This window comes from Melozone crissalis, unplaced genomic scaffold (genome assembly GCF_028551555.1).
Source record: "Melozone crissalis strain CALT ecotype California unplaced genomic scaffold, PUWL_Pcris_2 ptg000056l_1, whole genome shotgun sequence".
NCBI classification, from domain to species: Eukaryota; Metazoa; Chordata; class Aves; order Passeriformes; family Passerellidae; genus Melozone; species Melozone crissalis.
In genome coordinates, this window is record NW_026535834.1 from 944467 (window position 1) to 966010 (window position 21544).

At 40.0% G+C, this 21544-nt stretch overlaps 1 protein-coding gene across 4 annotated transcripts in view; it reads left to right on the forward strand.

The window, feature by feature from the left end:
- The first annotated feature begins 1282 nt into the window (after positions 1 to 1282).
- KLC1 (kinesin light chain 1) overlaps positions 1283 to 21544 on the forward strand; it is a 43165-nt gene continuing 22903 nt past the window's right edge. For all 4 annotated transcript variants that reach the window (XM_054286923.1, XM_054286922.1, XM_054286924.1 and 1 more), the window contains exons 1-2: positions 1283 to 1596; positions 18251 to 18512. In XM_054286923.1, coding sequence (XP_054142898.1) covers positions 18252 to 18512 — 261 coding nt within the window. In that variant the 5' untranslated portion in view covers positions 1283 to 1596; position 18251. The remainder of the gene's footprint in view (positions 1597 to 18250; positions 18513 to 21544) is intronic.

A 21544-nucleotide genomic window follows, 5' to 3' on the forward strand; every position in this document is an offset into this window, starting at 1 on the left:
TGATGATTTACAATGTACATTTTACTGCTTTGCTATATTTAATATTTTTGGTGTTTGGGTTTTTTTTGGGTTTTGGTTGTGGTTGTTTTTTTGTTGTTTTAAATTGTTCTTTTTTTTTTTTCTATCTTATACCTCAATTCCTTCCATCTTTCCTGTCAGGGCTTAACTTCTACCTAGTGGAACATAGTACAAAGAAAATGCAGTGGCTGTTCCTTCCTCTCTAGCAAGAGTGGGAATGAAATTGGGAGCTGCAAAAAAATAGTTCTTGTGAAAAGTATCACTGAGTTCTCATAAAAGTCTTACTTTTCATGTGTGAACCAGTGTAAGAGCAGGGATTTTTAACTTACTTCTATGCAGAACAAAGACAAGGGCATTGAAATATATTAGCAACATACACCGAGCTCTGTGTGGGGGCCCAACCTTCAACACAGAACTCATCCTTCAGCCGATTTCTCTGTGACTTGCTCCATGAGCCGCTGCACACTGCGGAGATTTTCAAGCACATTTCATGAAGTCATGGTTGGAAGAGACCTTCAAGATTATGCAGTCCAACCATCCACCCACACTGCCCCTGTAAGCGCATGACCGCTGAACCACACTGCCCAGTGCCACATCCCGGTGCCTCTTGAGCACCTCCGGGGTGGTGGCTCCATCACCTTCCTGGGAAACCTATTCCAGGGAGTGATGAGGTTCCTCCTGAGCCTCCTCTTCTTGAAACCGAACCAGCTCAGGTCCCTCAGCCATTCCTCCTAAGACATGTTTTCTAGACCTTTCACGAGCCTTGCTGCCCTTTGCTGGACACACTCCAGCACCTCCATGTCCTTTTTAAAGGGAGCGGAAGATTTTCCCAGAGGCATCCAACTGACATGGGGATATCAGTTTCACGATGCCATAACCCTGAACTTCTTTCCACCACAGAAGGTCAAACCAGCGCGAGGAGCAACAGCAGTGGAGCCCCCTTGGAGCGAAGCCGCCCCAGTGTCACCGCGGGCGCCCTGAGGAACCGCGGGGATCTGCTCTCCGGTGACATCCACTCGAGGCGGACGAGGCGAATCTCAGCAGGGTTTAGCGTGGCCCGCACCGGCAGCCTCGGGGATGCACCTGAGCTCCCTCAGAGCATCCCGCCGGCGCTGCCCGCTCCCGGGAGGGTGACGCCATGAGGGGGGGCGGTGGGGGAGAAGGGCGCGCGGGCGCTTGTGGGAGAAGGGGGGGCGCCGCCATGTCAGGCGGGGCGGGAGGGAAGGAGGGAGGGGAGCGCGGGGCGGGACAGGGGCGGCGGCCGCAGCCGCAGCAGCAGCAGCCGGGGCGGTGGTGGCGGCTGCCGGCAGCTGTCAGCGCCCGCTCCGCCGGCGCCGACCACCGCGGCCCTGCCAGCGCCTTGCGGGAAGCGCTGGGTCCGCCGTGGTGCTGACTCGCTTCTTTCACGCCTCCCCTCCCTCTCTCCGGTCCTCTCTCTCCCCCAAAAACCCTTTTCCTTCCTCCCTTTCGCCCGCCCATCGCTGACATCCTCCTCCGGCCGCCTCCCCGCCCCGGGCTGCGCGGCCCCCGCCGCCCCAGCGAGCGCTGCGCACATCGCCCGAGCTGCAGCACCGAGCGGTGAGCGGGGGCAGCCGGCCGGGCCGGGGCCGGCGGGCCGGGACCCGGGGCGGGTGTGTTTGGGTGTGGGTGCGTGGGGTGTTCAGCTCCTCTCCCTTCTCATCCGCCGCTGCGCAAACAACAAAAGGCTGCGCGGGCCGCCCGGTCCCCCCGCGGCGCCGCCGCTGACAGCCGGCCCCGTCCTTTAAAGCGCGCCCAGGGCGGGGTGGCTTTTGGGGGAGGCTTTTTTTGGGCGTTTTGTCAGTTGCGCTCGGCTGCGGGCAGGGGTACGTGCCTGGGGATGGGCATCGGCTCGGCTTTGTCCCCGTTTCCTGTGCCGGCTCCCCCCGGTGCTGCGGCGGGCGCCGCCCTGGGAGGGAGCGGGCAGAGAGGGCTGGGGAGGCTCCGGCCTGCGGCTCCGGGCGTGCGGCGCTTTGTCTGCGCTCCCCCGGCGCCGGGGCTGCGCCGTGCCAGGGCGGAACTGCTGCGGGAAGGCGAGGCTAGGACAGGTCTGCTTTGGGCTTTGTACATAGTGACCGGATTTATGCGTTGTAGGTCACCTGCCGGGCTGTAGTCCGAGGGGATTCATAGACTTAGGTCTTGCCCGGATTTCTGCATCTCCAGAATAAGGAAAGCATTGGTTAGAAACAGGTTATTCCAGCAAAAATACATAATCGATTTAATTGATAACTAATTGTATCTTTAGAGCAGAGATTGATTAGAAGGACACTTCAAAACCTTACTTATTTTGCTTTGGTCTTTCTGATATTTCTAAGTAACAAGATGCCAGATTTGTAGATCTGCATAGCAGTTGTATGTAATCAGAATAAGGAAACTTCTTGACACTTGATTGAATTCTCTGTTCTAAGCATATTGAAGCACATTTTTATGGCCAAGGTGGCATCACCTAGTGTAATACTCTTGTGTGGCTTTTGAAGGTGGCTAAATCAATGATGGTGTTTTTTTTTTTTCCTTGTGTTAATGATTTCCATTAGTGGGTATGATGTAAAAGTAATATCAGTACTCAAGGTACTCGTCATGAAGTCAGAATACAAACTCAGAAAACAAAACTGGCTAGGAAAAAGCAAAAGTCTGTTTTTATAGTTCGCTTTGAACAGCAAAATTATAAGCCAGTGTCATTCATATAGCATGCTTTCAAGTTTACACATAAAAATACAAAAAACTAAAACAGCTAAAATTCATTTTTAGCTGTGTTGTGCTTGACAGAAGGTTTAACAACAATTGCTCTGCAAAGTAATTGTCTCTTTCACTTCCAGTTTTGCATTTGCTCATCACTTAAATAGGAAACTTACGCACAAAGGGTGTGCATTGGAAGCTAAAGAGGAACTGTTGAGGTTTTAGACAGCTTAGCATTTTGATTAAAAAAAAGAAAAGCCCAACAAAACGGAAAGCGACACCTTTTAGAATGCACTGTTGATTTAAAACTCTTTTGGAAAATAGCTTTATTTTAATTGGGTATGAATTCCAAAGCTTCAGCAGAACATGATAGAAGATGTTATAACCCTAGGATTACAGATACAATTGGAAGTTACACATTCAGCATTTACTGGCAGCAGAGAGAAAGCTGATCCATCTGGTGAGGCTGAGCAGAAGACCTTGCAAGTCACTTGCACAATCATTTTTGTGACCACATGGTTTAGGAGGACCTTTTCCATGAAATTAGAGCAGTTATGGAGAACTCTTGCAGTTCCATTTAGGTAGACATTTCATATAGTGGAGAAGCGTAGGGGTAAAGGCAGGGAATTTAAATTGTCCATTCCTGAAACTCGCTCACCAATGCAGTATCACTTCTGCATCACGTTGCAGTTAAAGTTTGGCAACCTTCATGTTTCTGAAGGATGAGGATGGAGCTGGACAGTTCCAGTAATCAGAAATTCTAACAGCAATTTGAGCATAGATTCTCTTTACTTGCTGCTATATATAACTAAAAAAGAGTATAAGGTTACCCCCCAAAGGTCCTGTGAAGTAGCTTCATTAATTGTTTGTCAAACTCCTGTGATATAATTAGTAATGCCTTATTAATGGAAATGGATTCTTTTAAAAGGTCTGTGTTTGACAACAGAGGAGTCACATACATAATTTGAAATTAAATATGCAGGAGTCAATCTGAATTTTTTTGACATAGAACAAAATACACTGTACAGACATTTAAGGTATATAAGGACAATTGCTGCTTCCTGTGTTTGTGCAGAACTTGCCATGCTCATGTCAGAAACCTCTCACTCATGTGCTGCTCATGCAGTACACATATCTCTCTCTCTATATCTTTTTGTGTATATACACATACCTACATATGTCTATTATTTAATTGGGAATTTGGGGAAATACTGTAGCCTTATATTCAGTTCTGAGTCCATTTAATGCAGCTTCTGTTTCTCTTGAAATGTGGGCTTGTGCAGTTGCTCTTTCATCTCTTCTTCTGTTTGACTTCTCTGGCAGACGTGCAATTGAATTTACTCTGGGATTGATAGCGTCTCTCCAGTTGCAAAGCTCATGATTATTTTAAAACTCAATTCAGTGTACAAATACTTGTAAAATAAAGTTTTTATAAGAGGAGTAAAAAATACAGAAATCTGGGTAAATTCACAAATAAGCAAAGTGTAGTCTGTGTGCAAAGCAGAGTGTATTCAGTGTTGAAGACCAGAGCCACAGATAGTGATGGGGACAAGCATGCTAGGTCTAGTTAAATTAACATTTTTTGTAGTCAGTATTCCTCCAGGGTGTTGTTCAGTATGACACAACTGTTGTAAAAATGGACCAGTTCCATCATCATGGCAATAAAGTGGGTAGCCACAGGCTTTCTCTTAATTCAGCCTTCATAATATTTCACGTTTCTGAAGTATTTCTAATTGTTTTACAAGAACACAGTATTTACCTTGACTAGAGTTTAAAAAAACATTTCTTTTCAATGTTAACTCTGATTTTCCTTCAAGCAAAAGCATGACAAACATAATGTCTAAAATGTATTTGTTGTACCCAAGTACCAGTCAGAGACACCTTGTTCACTCTAAAAAGATTCCTGTTTGTCTTCAAAATAGAACTGGTTGTAGCAGTTACCCTGAGTCAGAGTCAGCTTCAGGTGTTCTTGAGGTAATAAAGTTTTCCCACTGTTTGATTTAGTGAAACATTTTCCTTTCTGAAAGTAGGATGTAGAAGGAAATGTGGTTCCTTTGAAAATTACTAAATAAATGCCTGAGCAGAGAAAGGTGCCCTTTTTGTGACTTGGATTTGCTGAGATATTTGTTGTCGTCATCTTCCGGGATTTAAATTGGGCACTTCGTTATGAGGATTAGAGCCAGAATTGCAGATGCTCTCAGTGATACAGGAATTACTTCCAGAGGATTCTGTGTGAAGTGTTTTATAGCCATCAGGCATGAGATGACACTATACATGAGGTTTTTGTGCTAGACAATTAACATACTTAATAATAAGGGCAAGCATGAGGGCTGAAGGTTGTGTGTATGCTTCTAGTACCATAATATATTTGGGAATGTGAACAAAAGATGAACACTAAAGCACAGTTAACATTAGAGATGGTAAATTCTTTAATTGTATAAAGGCAGTCTCTGGTAGTTGACAGTTTCTTCAGATTCAGTCAGCTAAGAAAACAGAAGCAAGTAATAGTATCTGTGTGTTGATTTAATCACTGTTTGTTTCTTTGAATCCAGCTTATCTCCCAGGAATGCTGCTATTTAACTGCAGTTAGAAACAAGCTTTACTCTGGAAGCTGTATTTTGGCATTTGGCATGTATGTAGAATTAAAGTGAATTTAGTTTGTCAAATAGTTATTGTTGGTCGTGTTTCTTGCTGAAAATGAGGAATATGGGCTCATACCATCTTGTATTTCCCACATGATTGTTGTCTGTTGTCTGCTTAAATGGACATATTTTGTACATGGTTTCTCAAGATGAAGTCTTCCTTACAAGTGAAAGCAGTAAAATATCTTTTGTGGGTAGACTTAAAAGTGAGCAGTTTCATATTTTGATTATTTTGTAAATACCCACCATAAACCAAATTCATATTTAGATTTTCTTTCTGGGATTATGTCAGAAACCTAGCTGATTTTATTAAATTTGAAGTGACTAGAACAAAGGATGTCACCAGTCTAGTGGGTAGTACTGGTTTCCTTACATATCTGTAGGGTTGGGGTGGTGGCTAATTATATTACATTTACAATGGGATGTACCACATCAAATCATTTTAAAAGTTAACACTGCACTTCTTACTGTTCAGAAGTTCAAGAAATGTCTGACATAAACCAACTTTTTGATACTACTTAAAAAGTTATATCTACAAGTTAGTCTTCTTAAAGGACAATACATATATTTTTCAGGATTATCAGGTAAATAATTATCTTCATTCTTACCTGTGTTTGTATGTAGTAGTTAAGTAGTTAATGTTAACAAAAAAGTAAGAATACTGGCAGTGTGCTATGGTTATAATTTGTGAGCCATTTCTCAGTGCAGAGGATGGTGGTTTAAGCTTTGGGAAGGATTGCAGTAACTGCATTCCTGCACTGTATCCTGAGTTTGTTCCTTCCAGCTGACAGTAGCTGAATGATTTGCAAACCATGTCATTATAGATTAGGGACTGGCAGGGAGGAGCTGGGTGTGTGTTGGTGTGCTTCTGCTGCTTTCTTTTTGTTTTTCTAAATAAAATATTATCTTAAGATTAAGTGCTTTTATGGATGTTCCTTTATCAAACAATGTCAGCCTGAATAATGTGGAAAAGCCAGAGTTTCTTTCTCTTCTGGCTTGAGCAGCTTCCATTTCAGAGAGGCTGCTGTTACTCTGTCATCCCTCCTGTCTTTGCCATGAGTGGATTTTAGTGTATCCCCACCTTTAATGTTTCATTTGTTCGTGTGCTTAAACTGGATGTTCCACCCTGCTCTCCCCCAGCTCCCAGTCACATTTAGAGTGTATTTAAAGGGAGGAGGGTTGATGAAAGAAGTGGATTCATCTCTCCCTCACAGTGGCTGAGTGCAGTCAGATTAATCCAACTAGTGGGATGGTAATATGTGAGGACACAGGGGAGGTTATAGTTTTGAGCTGGGAGGGGCACTACAACCTCCTGTAATGTTTCTGTTGACAGAATAGGAATATATAATTGATCTCTAAGGATATAGATGAAATGTTCTTCAATCTCAGTGCTGATTTATGTAGTTCCACAGTCCTGCTGCTTGTTCCCTTTTCCTCATTCCATCAACACAGCTGGGGAAATAAGTGTATTTTGGTTGGCCTGAACCTTTTTTTCTTTTCTGTCCCCTCACTTCTGACAGTAAAATAATCCAGTAAAAGGCACATACCTTTATTTTGATTTATTATGACAGGGATGTGGATGAAGTGTGTGACTGCATGAGGAGCCGTGCCAGGTTATGATGTGTAGCCATAGTCTTGGTGAGTAAAAGAGTGCTCAGGGTCAGGTGTTTGCAGGAAGCCAGGCCAGATGATTCAGTCTCTGAATTCCTCTGGACATAGAAGGCAATAATGTGTGGGAAAAAAAGAATGTGCTGTTGTAGTGATGTAGTGGCCCAATTCAGTATAGTAGCATTCAGCACAATGAATATTACTGTATTGAAACATGGAGGAGTGCAGAAGTCATGCTGATGATTGGCAGTGTGTTAGCTAACATGACAGTGACCTAGAGGTCTTACTAGAGGTGTGAGGGAATGAATCCTCAGAAAGACATGTTAATTTTGAGGAATGTTGTATTTTGGGAAGATGAGATGTGTGAACCTGAGGACTATGGCTGTGGTAAGGCAGAGCTGTGTTTAACAGAGAGGATGTAATAAAACTGCTTAATAAAATTCTGGTCTGGGAGCATTCTAGAACAGATGATACTGGTCCTTGCTAGGCACTCCCAAGGGCTTAAATCATGCAGAGATGAGATGTAATGTTTTCTTATGGTACTTACAGGTGTCATAGCCAGATGTCCTCATTTTTAAAGAATTTGTTACCCATTCTATTCCTTTTGTAAAAGACAAGAGGCACTACAGGGTGACTTTGTCTCAGAGTCTCAGTAATTTGCTGTTACTTAAATACATCTTTCCATTGTTCAGAAAATAGATAAAGGCAGATTAATGAATCAATTACTTTGCTTTTAAGTACTTTTTATTCAATTAGTATCAATTTCTCTCCCTGGAGCTTTAAGAAAAAAATCATATTCTGCATGTTGATTCTAGCCTGCACTTAAAATACTGCTGTTGGAATACATTGTTTAATTAAAGAAGAATATCTTGGGTTTGGAATTTGTGCTGAATGCAGGTGGAGAGCAAAGATGCGCAGCCCATTTTGGAAGGGGTTTGAATTACAGTGACTGCTTGTACTTTGTGTGGCCATTGAATCTTCATCCACACCCATTTGTTAGGATAACAAATAGCTTGAAACTTTGCTTGCTGACTTCTGTTTTTTCTTTTCCTTTTTTGCATTGCAGCCTGTAGTGTGGCTGCACATGGAGCAGTGCTTGCAAGCACATGATACAGTGCCTTTAATGGTGTGCTTGTTTTAGGGGCCACTGTTCTGCCCTCCTCGGGAGGGGGTGCATTCAAAACAGATCATCCAAGTGAGATGGTTTAAAAAACAATATTCAAATGAAACTTTCAGCTTCTGTGTTTATTTTCCAGTTAGTGTGCTCTTGTTCTGTGTCAGTCCACCAGAAGAGCAGTGTCCTGCAGCAGGGTGGGGGGAACTGTCACGTGAGTGGTGTGACCACAGTGAGGATTTCAGAGTCCCAGAGGGACACTCTGTGCCCAGCTAAGGTAAATCAGGAATGTGAAAGATCACTAGAGAAGGGGTTGGGACTATGGTTTGGTCCTCAGGTGTGAGTGCACAGAGTGTTAAGGTGCCTTTGTGAAGTGTTGGGTGAGGGCCTGCTCTATTGCTCAGCAGCTCCTGACCCAGGAGAGTTCAGAACATCAGAATCAGGCCTCCAGATTATGGAGTATTTCACAAGGAAATGATTTCCAACCTTACAGCTAAGTCAGCTTTCTGCACTCGTAGGTAAGAATCAGTGAGTGATATGCAGTTGTTTTCCTATTTGCTGTCCTTTCTATGAACTTCAATATGTAAGGTATAAAAAAAAATTGTTCTCATGACTGGTTGTTGCCATTGAAAGTGTTGATTTTAATGTAATATTGGATGGGTTAGCATTGATTCTTTATCAATATTAAAGGTTATGCCTGAACAGTTTGATTGTGAAACTTTTTCTGTGACCTTTTTAGTGGTTTTGCATTTCTTTTTTTAATTATTGAAGGAGGAGCAGGAGGAAGATACTTTCCCTAAAGCTTGAAGAGACACTGCATGGTTTTGCATCTTAATGTAAACTATTAAATAGCTTCAAAACCCAATGTAAGGATATGTTAAACCTAAAGGCTGCTGTGTGCTGTAACACTGTTAGTGGATGTTCCTTTTATGCCTGCAGAAGAAATTGGGTTTTTTTCTTGTTTCAGTCCAAATAACCCTTTTCTTCAATGTCATCAAGCATGTAAGAGCATTGTAGTCAATACTCACAGCAAATTGTCAGCAGAGCTTTCTCACATGGATGCAGTGATATGAGGCAAGCTGTGGCCTTTTCTCCCCTTCCTGAATGCATTTTCCAGATCTTTATGGGTATGCTATAAAAAGTAGATTTGGTTAAGATAATAGAATTGATGTTAGCAAGTGGAAGCTGATAGCATTTCTAATGTATTCTGGAAGACTGATTTGATGGGAACATTTCTGTGCTTCTACTTAAGTGCTGTTTAGAGATTAGATAAATAGATAACATAAATGGATGCTTGCTTTGATTAGTCAATAAAGCAGTTTTTGTCCAAAAATAACAATGCAAAATGAAAGAGCTAGAGTTAAGCTGGAAAATAGGCTTTGTCTACACTAACGAAAGCTTCAAATTGCAAGACAGGTAGCTTTGGACATTGCTGTATTTCCTCTTATGCTATGTGCCCTAACCATATTCCAGTCTTAAAGTCTCTCACACCAGCAAGAACCAGCCTTATCAAAACATTTATCAAAATTCACTGAAGACCTGTTTGCACAAGGTGGCCAGTCCATGAAGAGCCAAGTGCTATTTTCACACAAAAATCAATGCAGGTTCTTGGAATATTGAGGGGAAAAACTGTGTCATTTGATAGTGATGATGGATCTGTTACTCAGACTTTCTTGACAGTATTTATTTTAAAATACAGTCAAAATTTCCTTTCAATCCACTTAAAGTAGATAATTTATGAAGCATGTCCTTGTAACTACAAAATACTAAACTACAATACAATTTTTGAACAATTAGCCTAGATTTCCCCTGATGTATCTTTGATTCTTGTGACAAGACTTTTTAATAATTAAAGGTAATTATAACTACTCTTTAAGTTGTTACACCTCTGCCTTCTGATTCATTTAAGTAAGTTTATTCTGTCTTTATGTAACTGCTCTTGATACAGTCATGACCTTTTTGTTAAAGTGATCCAGTGAGGTGGGCTTTGTTGTCATATCTCACAGGAGAAGGCAAATCTCCTGTGGCTTAAACTGGTGTGTTGTGTCAGTGTTTTAGGGAGGGAAAAAGCTCTCCTTTCTCAACATGCACTGGTGGCTGCTTGAAAGTGTTTTATTAGTGCTCACAGAAGCTGAGGAAGTGCTGGCTTTGCAGGAGACCAAGAGACGCTGCTTCTGTTGGCACAACAGTGGTACAGGAGGGAGACAACTCCCTTGCTCCAAGGGGTAGGAGGCTTGGAGGTTTGCAGTCTGCCTGCCTTCAGAGATTCCATGGACAGAACTAAAATTAAAAAAAATCAAGTTTCGCCCAACACTACCAAACAGCAGAAGAGGATTGTATGCAGTTTTATTATTCTAGAAAAGAATAGAATTTGGATCTTGCCACAGGGCTGTTTCAGATTTTGAGTAAGGAAGTTATGTACCACCAGCATGTAACAGATGATAGCAGCCTTGATTAACAAAGAGTTTATAAGCTGTACCTTGTTGAAAGTCTGGCTTTTAGTGTAGCTCCTCTGGACTCCTGACTCTGGCTCTGTGGAGCTGCCTTAGACACACACATTCCTGTCAGATTGCTTTTGCACTTGTTTCAGCTTTGACTAAGAGTAATCTTTTGACAAAGAGTAATCTTTGATGTGATACCAAATGCATAAAAGGGTCTTAGTATCCATCCAGTTTCATTTGAAATCTGAGATATTGGAAGGGCTTGGATATGTGTACAGAGAGTTAATTTTTCTCTTACATGCTTATAATGCATCCCCACCAATTGTGGTATCTAACACTTCTCATAGAATCTGCAGTGATTTTAGGATATGTTGTTAGTCTGTGTGTCAATCACTGTATTTTTAGGCCTTTGGAAGGTAAAATGCAGTTGATGAGATGGGCAAAAAAGAGGGTACTTTCCCTTGATTCCTTCCACAGAAATAATTGGAATGGGTATAATACTGTGTAAGGGGCAGTGACATCATCTGAGGGTCTCTGTCTGCTGCAGTATGTGATCAGGAAAAGCAAGACAGGATTTGGCCTGCAGCATTATGGAATTCCAGATATGTTTGAGTCTAAAAGAGATTTTAGAATTAGATGGGCAGGTCATCTGGATTGTCTGCAGTTAAAAGGATACAGATTTGCTGTATCATGATAATTGAAATGCCAGCTACTAGCCAGTGTTTATTCAGTGCAGCACGGCCAAGGGATTGACACCATAATCTTTTCTTTAAGAGGGAGAATAATCCGTGTAGTTAAAGAAAGCTTTTGTGTCACTGAATACTTTTACACTGTACACAGATTTTTAATAGTTAACTCAGTTAACTATTTCAGCAACAAGTAATAAATTTCATTAAAATAGTTTGCTTACTGCAGAAGAAAGAAGGCTGAGGGCTGAAATAACTCTCAAGGCATTTTTGCCAGCTGTCCTTGAAATGTGCAAAAGTATTTTTTTCAAAACAGTATTAAATTTGCTACCTTTAAGAATCCAGGTATGATTGCTAAGAAAGTGTTCATTACTGTTGAAGTAGCATGCTACAGAAATCTAAATCAAAGGACTCTGCTGCAGAGCAAATCTTCTAGCTTGTACTTTCTCAGCAGTGCAAATCATCTTAGCTTGTGCTTTCTCAAAGAGAATTGTCAGCTTCACCCTTGGTAAGGGTTTTATAGGAGCTATTTTTGCTATCATCTCTTCTTTTTAGCAAATATGGTTTGTTAGTCTGAGTTTCTCTGTAATAATTTTTTCATTTGAGAAGAATCTGAAGATTTCCCCTGAAAGGTATGATTTGTAATTTTTTTAATAGCTGGCCCCAACATTAAAACATTCCAAGATTTATCAAGGTAGATGTACAGTGTCTGTGTTCTTCAGCTAAACAAGTACATAATCCTCTTCACTTAAACATAGTTTAATGCAGTGCATGGGCTTTGGTAGCCATTGAGGTTTTCTAGAGCTTACAGTGTTTTTCAGAGGTGGAGCTGCTGTGCTGCAGGGGTAGAACGTGAGGCCACCACAGCCTCTTCCCACTGCTGCCATGTGGAGAGTGGGCTGCTCCTGGCAGTCATGGGAGAAAAGCAGCAGCCTTGCTGGAGATGTGGGGATTTCTGCCAGTATTCCAGGGGGGTTTTGTTTTACTCCTTTTAGTCCAGCTGTCCTTATTATTTGTTTATTGTACATGTCCTGTGCATTTCTTCAGAAATCCCTGGGCTTGCCTTTAGAAATGCCAAAACTTTGCAAAGGTTGAGTGTTTGTCCAGTTTACTTACCAACACAGACATTTTGTGATGTTAAGGCTGTAGGTCAAATTCCAGATGTGATTCTGAGCTTTTCTTGGGATATGTGCCTTTGACTTTAAAGAAGTATAAATATCCTTTTTACAGGACATTTATTTACCTAGCATACCTTCACTTTAAACCAAGTGGTAGGGCAGACTTCTGCATTCAGGGCTAGCTCTGAATTGAAGGCTGGCAGGAGGAGCACAGAAAGATGGTTTTAAATTTAACTACTTACTAGCTGGTAATGGGTAGAAAAAGTGATTCCCCTTGTGGAGGGGGAGTTTCTCTGTAGCTTGATACTGGTTGCTGGGTCGTGTGCAGCTCCATCCTCTTACGTGCTTCTGGTCAGTGATTTACAGCCTCCAGAATGTGCTGCTGATTGTCCTCAGCGAGTTACTTTAAGGCAGCCGGTGTACCTTTGTGTTAAATGCTGAAGGTGCTTTCTGAGCTCACGCATTTGGAAAGCCGGGGCAGAGCAGAAGTGCAGCAGTGTTCTGTTTATAGAACTGGGTCAGCCACTGTGCCTTAAGTCTGACCTCCACCAGGACACTGTTTGCAGGTGCAGTTCCACATTTTCTATTTTATGCAGATTGAAATATAGATGATGGGAAGAGTGATGACTAGCACTGGCAGGCAGGGAAGCTGCAGTCCTGAATATGTCAAGAGGGAAAAGCTACTTTCCTCTGGGAGTTTAGGGATCATGTAATGGAACAAAATTCCTGACTGTAAGGGATCATTTTAAGTAAAAGGAATGCAAATCAGACAAAAAAGAAGAGATTATAAATACTCCTTATGGGAATATGACTTGTGACAGCAGAAATAGTCTCGCAGGTAAAGAGAAATGTAACATCTTAAATTTGAAAAAAACAACAGATAATCATTGTTCTTTCAGACTTGGAGATTCTGACTGAAAGCCATAACAGCAATATAGTCCAAATGGAGTGTTTGTTATGTGAGTGCTTTTACAAATACCTTTCTGAGCGTATGCAAGGCATCCATGAGTGATTCATCCTTGTCCTTTCTGCTGTTGCTGAGCCGCCTGCAGCAGGGGTGCGGCTGATGCGGTGTTTGACACGCTGCTCAGTCCTTCCCAAACTGCTTTTCATCTCTTGCCTTTGTTGCTTAGTTTTTGTTCTTGGAACAGCCTGTAATGTTTTGCTGGTTGTTTGAGAAGGCAGTTTTCCACATTATGAAGATCAGCAGTTAAAGCAGCTCGTGGTATTTGAGGATGGTGCCTTCCATGATGTAATGAGATGTGTTCTTGCTCTGAGCAGGGAATTAATGACTTGTAATTTGCAGCTCATACAAAATTGAAGCAAGGACATGGCAGATGTAGGATGCTAAACCTTGCCATTTAATTAGGAGGCACTAAGAGTGAAATTAGGGTTAAAAGCCTTGAATAGACTGATTATTGTTAGGAAACTGTGAACTGTTAGGTTCCTATTAGAGATACAAAAAGCTCAAATTAATTTAACTTTTCACTGTAACTTTGTGGAATTTGCAGTGCATGTCGGTGACAGAGCCCCTAGGTATGGCTTGAGCCAGTCCTGCAGCAGCTTTTACTGTTGGGGAGATGATTTACTCTTTTTTATATGCAAACACATTATTTGAATTATTTGAAAATGAATGAACACATTGAACACATTCATTTTCAGCTATGCTGTCTGTTAGCTGTACATTCAGAGAAAAAGTTTAGGGAGAATTTCACTTGACAAAGCAGTTTAGACTTGGGGGGTTTTATAATTTATTTACTTAAAATTATATTTTGCAACAATTTTGATCAGACACTAAGTACATTAAAAATTTATCTTCCAAGCTTTTAGTACTTGAAACTCATTAAATAATAAAAATATCAATACAGAGAGGGGAAGTCTTTAGGGATTCAGACCAAGGAAGAAAAATTAGAATGGTTTTATTTATTTGTTTTTAGGACCCATGCTAATCTTTAGTCAAGGAAAAAAAAGTATTGTGAGTTGTTAGAATGAAATTCTTTCTTGATAAGTTTTCTTATGCAAAGAGGGATTCATACATGTTTTGGCACAAGAATATATTGAAGTGACCTGCAGGAAAACAACTCTTCTTTAAAAGCACCTGGGTAGGAAAAGCTCTGTAAGAGATCTTTAAATGTGAGCTGGAGAGCTTAGTAGCTGGCTGTGATATGTATATGTCTGTGGAAAAATTTAGGCAGAAATCTGTGATGTCAGCATTACTAGTGTAGTTGGTTTGAAAGTTTTATGAATAACAAAATACTTAAACTGATTAAAGATAGCAGCCACTTAAGTTGTTTGTATATGATGAGATTATCCCAGTGGTTGCAGACTGGAAGGTTTGGCCTTGCTTTCTTTGGTTCAGACTCTTGCTATTCTCAGTCCATTTCTTTGTTTTGAGTTTGTTACAAAATGTTGTGGAATCCTCTTTAGTTGCAGGGGGTTTTATGTTGATCTGTCAAAATTAACTTATTTTGGTGTGTTTTAAGGCAGTGACTTGGTTTTTCTAGAAGTTGGAAAGCATTAAGTGACTTTTGGACTTCAGTATAGTCAATATTATCACAAACAAAGAAGGAGGATAATATTCAAGATCTACACAGACACATACTTAATATAATAGGTAAATTTCTTAAGCCAGCTAGTGATCTGTAAGTCTGGCTGCATTGCATATTTTTTTTCCTCATCCAAAATTCTGTTTTATAAACCTTTGTACATCTTAATTCTTTGCTTTGTTTTCAGTTGTATACTGAGCTGAAAACTAGTATTTGAATCTAGAAATTTGCAGTGCAGTGGAGTGCAGGACAAAATTTACAGGAGCTTAAGAAGCCTTTGCCTACACTATTTTTTTTTTCTGTAGGGAAATGTATAGGAAAAAAGAGTTAACATTTTTTGGGAAGTGACAACAGGCTGGCTAGGTTTTGTCTCCTTTCCTCTGTATACATCCTGCATACAAACTTCATTTGTTTGCTTCCTGTGTGACATTTGCTGCCTCAGGACATTCAGATCTAATTTACAGAATCCCAGAATATGCTGAGTTGGAAGGGACTCACAGGGGTCACTGAATCCAAGTCCTTGTCCTTTACAAAACCTTCCCCAGTTATATTATTATGTATTGAAATATGGGCTTGTTTGGTGAACAGGCAATGATCTTTTGTAAAATACATTTAAAAAAAAATCATGATAGCACCACACCTTCACTTACTGCCCTTAAAGGCTATTAGATATTTATTCATAAATTTTACTCCTGCAGAGTCAGATTTGATAGCAGGACAAATTAGATGTTTGTTATCCTCCTGTTTTCTAAATTATTCTCCCAAGCACAGTCTATAAAAACTCTGAACACCAACAGACACCCCTCAAAACTTACCCCAAAATATTTATTCCTTTCCTGTCAGTGGGAGAGATTGGGGTTCTAACAGTGTTCACTAGAGGAGACTTGAGAATCCTCTGGCAGGCTGCAAGGACCTTCGTGTCAGTCTGTCTGGATGCAGCTTTTGGCTTGGCTCCAGCTCCAGCAGATCCCTTGTGCTGCTAGTGCAGAGGCAATGGAAGCTTTTAGCTACATTGGGGTTGGAATGAGGCAGCTAAAAAGCCTGGCACATGGAGTGAGACAGGGGGAATGTATTCATAAAGCAGGTCTGCTGCTGGGATGGTTTGAGTGTGGTTTTGCCCCATCTTGTTTAAACCTGCTTTTATCTTCAAAAGATGCTGTGCTGGCTTGGCCATTCTTAGTTACAGCTTCAATATATCCAGCCAGTATTCTGGGCCTTTTAATTTATCTGTTAATTTATCTGTATTCATCTGTATTCATCACTTAGAATTAATTTTATTTCTACTGAGGTGTTTAAAATGTGTGATTTTTTAAAGACAGTATCTATGTGTGCATTACATAAATGTATGCAAACATCTGCTTTTCATTTTGCTGTAAAATGACAGAATATTGAGGCATGCAGAAGGAATTGCTGCTATCTCTGTTCACAAAAGATATACAAATAGTCACTTCATTAGATGCCTCTGCTGGTTTTACTTCTTTATAACCAAAGGTTCAGTGCTGTGCATTCAGGATGGAAATTGTTAATTGAGGCTGTGAAAGTGTGCCAGGGCTAATTAGGGTTGTGTGCTGAAGTTAGTATAACCCATAACCATTTCCTATATGACTGTGTGTTAGAAGCATTTATTTGCAAATTTAGTCCACATTAAATTGCAGTTCATTTTTCTACATAACTTCTGTACTTTAAAACTGTCTTTTTAAGCATTCTGGGTTATAGTTCTCAGGTTAGAAGTGGGAAATGTGCAAATGTCATTCTCCTCATCAGGTCTTCATGGGTTAATTTCTTATGCCATGCTAGATTAGTTGCTTTATACTAGATTTACCAGATTTATATGGTTTTTTATCAGATTTATATGTTTTATATTGATTTATTTGTGAATATGAAGTTACTGTACTTCAGTAACTTCATATTCACAAATCTGGGTAAAACCAAGTTCACACTTCCCCAAATTCTGTGTTTTCAGATAATTACAAAAAAATCCTACTGTCATCTACAGCTTTGGTTTGGTAACAAGTGGCTGTGCCTTTTGGGTATTGTATTGCAGGAGATCATCACAGAGAGGTAATTTGAGCACATATAAACAGAAAGAGCAGCCTTTTATTTTTAATATAATACAAAAGCATAAGAGCACATCCTTTGGCTGTTGTCATGATGTGCATTTGTGCATCTTCTTACAGTCTTAATTCAAGACTTAAATGGTTCCAAATTTATTTGCTTTCTCCTAAAATTAGACTAGCTTTTGTAGTACAAAGTTTTAATTAATTTTAAATGTTAGTTTGTCAATGCTTACCCAGGTGTCTTCACATACATGGGGTAATTTATTGCTTTTGAAAAATCTTCCCTATTTTATTCTAATTTATACTTCCTGGTTCACTCAAAGATTTGAATAGCTGAGGTATAGAGCAGTAATTTCTCAAGTCTTTATTTTCATTATAGAACATTCTTCTGGTGACATTTAAAAAGGGTCAAATATTTTGTGTGTCTTCTGTTTGCATTTTTACATTTATAAGCTTGTTTGTCAGTTCAGTAACAGCATGTGTGATAATTAGAGAATCTGAGTCTCTAAGCTTTTCTGGGTCTTCATTTGCATTTGGTAGAGGTGTTGACAAACATCCAGAAATTTACTATCTTTAGTGTAATGCTTTAGATACTGATAAAATAGCACAGTGAAATGTTTCTTGCTGCAAGGGCTGTACTATACAAACTGTTTTTTCTGGCATGAGACAGGTGTTCCATCTTCATCAAAACAGCTGCATCTAGACCTGTAGGCAATTGAATATCAATGTGTTTAGAGTTAAAATAGTGAATTAAAGTTGTCCTGGGGGTAGTTGTGATGTTCAAAATACGTAGTGGTAAGAGCTTTTGTAGTCCTTGGGAAAGGATGAGGCTGGTGTTACCTTTTTACAGGAGAAAGATGACTTTTCTCATGACTGACTGATGAACTCTTTCAGAAGGCTATGTGATATTTCTTCAAATTCTTCAAGCTCCATCCTGTGAGTTTTTTTTTTAGAGAACTGCAGATCAGTGGCATCTGCAAATAGCTATATTTATTATGGTGTGTATTTTATACACCACCTACTTTGCTTTTTCACAAACAGAATCCTGGAGGTGCAGCCCTGTTTCTCAGTAGTTGCTACAAATTCTGTTGCCATGTCATAGTCTGTGTTTCATGATATGTTGTTTTTTGGTTTATCAATGAGTGTCAATGTTAAATCTGGAAATAGAAACTGGGGAAGTTGACACTGTACAAACTCAGGACATGAAATACTGTAAAAATTGTGCACAAATATAATTGTATTCTGAATATACCTTTCAAACTTTATTCACTTATATGCTTATTTTATTTTTCCTTTTGTACTAACTAGCATATTCTTCCTTTTCAGAATGTATGAAAACATGTCCACAATGGTGTATTTAAAGGAAGAGAAGTTGGAGAAGCTTACTCAAGATGAAATCATTGCCAAAACTAAGCAAGTGATTAATGGACTAGAGGCACTGAAGAATGAACACAATTCAATTTTACAGAGCTTACTTGAAACTTTGAAATGTTTGAAGAAAGATGATGAAACTAATCTGGTTGAAGAAAAATCAAACATGATTCGAAAGTCACTGGAAATGCTGGAGCTTGGCCTTAGTGAAGCACAGGTAAAGTTGTGGTAAAAATGAAGCATTTCAGACATTTCTCCCCAGGTATTTGTGATATGCAGGGGCATTTATATTATTCTTGTATATAATGGACAAAAGCTGCTGTAATTAATAGGGGTAGTTACTGTACCTCATGCTGTGTTACAGAACTGATTATGGGGTTAGTGTTAAAGTACTGAAACTCATGACTGGGCTCCACTTGACATCAGTGGCATTCAGTCTAAACATTTTCCGTTTAGACTTTCCACATCAGGCTGGTAATGTTCAAGCAGCTCAAGAACTGAGCAGTGGCATTTTAACTCTAAAAGATGGCATAGAAAGGTCTCAAACAAACACACATATAATAAATGTATTTTCTCCAGCCTTTGAGCTTTGGTGTAGCCTTAAATTCATGTTTATATTCCCTTGACTCAGACTTTTTTATAGTAGCACATGATGCTTTTAGAGCTTAAGAATCTCTAATGTTGATTGAACATTTTACTAAACCAAAATTGAAACTAAAAGCATTTTAAAGTTTAAGACCTGAGTACAGAATCTGAACAACTTTGACTGATGCATTAAAGAGAGGACTCTAATTTCTGTGGACTCTTAGCTGATGAAGATACCATCTGCAGAAGATAAGTGAAAAGTTGTATGTTTATTGGGTTGTCAGGACTATATTTATGATATTCTGTACTAAATCAAAAACCTGAAATGATGTGATATGACAGTCATCCCTATAAAACAGGAGAGTGTTTGCAAATGAGTTGAAAATGCCAATGAGTTAGTTCTACATTAATAGGCTTTCTGTTGGTCTGTAACTGTGCTCAGACTTCTCTTCTGGACTGAGCTGTTATTGTGTGCTGATCTGGAAGCTGTGTGCATTGGATCATGGTGAATTGAGGCTGAGAGAATGAAATGTGGGTTATCAGGCAGGGGAATGTAGAAGCCTTGGACAAACTGTCAGGCCTTAGTGTCTATGTTTTATATTCTTTGATATGTTCTTGTTCAGGAGGAAAATGCTAGAAGATAACATGGAGTAAAATTGCAATAGTTGAGTTACCTTTAATGGTTGGTTGTAGATGATGTGCCAGTGAAAAAGCAACTCTGTGTAGTATTAGGACTGTGAGAAGCCAGTTCTGAATTTTACTCTATCAGGAGCCTCAGTTGCAGGTGTTCCTGCCTTGTTTGCCTCCCATGGTACTTTGTGAACTGTGGTGGTGAGGAGCCAAGAAGTCTGCATTTGCTGCCTTTGTTAGGGAGCCAATTACACTTCAGACTGCTGCTCTCAGACCTGATAAGGCTACTCTTCCTGAATGCTTTGAGTTATAACAATGTATATTTTTTTTAAATTTTTAAATTTAAGATATGGAAATAGATTTTTTTGTGGCATGCATGTAGGTCCGGTGATGTGTTATTTCCATGAAAATGAAACTGACTTTGCTGAAGAAGTAATCAGACTTTTCTTTCAGATAATTCTAGTGAGTAAGATTACAAAATACTTTAGTTTGCCATTGTAGCTTCTTCAGTGTTTGAATATGTTCACCCTATTTTCCTGAATATGCTTTCTCATTATATAAATGCCACTGTTTGAATTGGCCAAGTAATTAAAATATTAGAACTGTTTTTAATATGTAAATAGATAGGTGCTGAAGTCTGGAGCTTTGAACTTGTATTAGGAAATTATACCTGGAGTTTTCCTTACCTTTATAGGAAAAATTAGCTTCTAAAGTCTCAATGAACATTTTGACACCTGAAATTTCAGCTAAGGACACAATCTGTTTCATATTAAATACTTAGTTTAAAACCACTTAAAGATAACTTTGTTTTTAAAAAAAACATGAACTTGAGATGAAATACAAGAAACTTGGATGTCTAAAAGATCTGAAAGATTTGTACTCTTACCAATGGTCCACTCTGGCAAGGTGTGCATCCTGGGACTGCTGCCAGCTGTTCTACATGTGTCAGTGGGAGAGTGCATAAACAGTGAAGGGAGAATATCTTCTGCTGGTAGTGTTTGGCTGTCACTTAATAAGCTCCTTTTTCATTTAACTTTGCTCAGCAAAAAAACCCCAACCCAGTCCAAGTAAGCTGCTTTTATGGATGTTCTATTTTTTGCCCTTAACGTGACTGTGTTTGAAAGTCTGCACACTCCAGCTTATGGTTAGTAGTATAAAATGCATCTATAAATTGTGTGTTCAGTTGCACATGCAGATCTCAGTGAAATAAATATCCCTTTGAAGTGTTACCATTGTGCTGAGGTGTTCAATTTAGGAGATATAAGCATGTAAACAAATCCCTTTTTTGTCTGGAAGGTGCTAAATTAGAACTCTGTGTCAGGTTTCGGGTTATTTTTGTGATCTTGCAAGTTGAATGTATTACTGCTCCATTTTATGTTAGTGGAACAAAGATTTCCAGTTGAGTAATCTAGTTCAAATTTTTCATGTATTTTAAGATTATATTCAATGTTCAGGGAATTCTGAAACAATTTTAACTTCTGATAGCATCATGGAAAACAATTATTTAGTGAAGAGTTCCTGTAGGTTGGGACCCCAGCAAGGGAAGGACAGGGACCTGTTGGAGCAGGTCCAGAGGAGGCACAGGATGACAACTGGGGCTGGAGATTGGCTGAGAGAGGTGGAGAAGAGAAAGCTGCAGGGAAGTCTTAGAGCCCCTTCCAGGGCTACAAGGGGTTACAAGAAGAGGGGCTTTGAAAAGTCATGCAGTGATAGGACAAGGTAGAATGGCTTCAAACTGAAAGAAAATAGGTTTAGGCTGAATTTAGGAAGAAATTCTTCCCTGTGAGGGTGGCGAGGTAGGGGAACATGTGCCCTGTCCCTGGAAGTGTTCAAGGCCAGGCTGGATGGGGCTTTGAACAACCTGGTCTAGTGGAAAGGTGTCCCTGCCCATGGCAGGGGGCTGGAAGTGATCTCAGAGGCCCCTTCCAGCCCAAATCACTCTGAATGGTAAAAAGGTTTAGAGGGAAAGTGAGAACCATATCTAAAATGAAGAGAAAAAGAAATGTTTACCAGATTTCACAGCTGACACAGGTT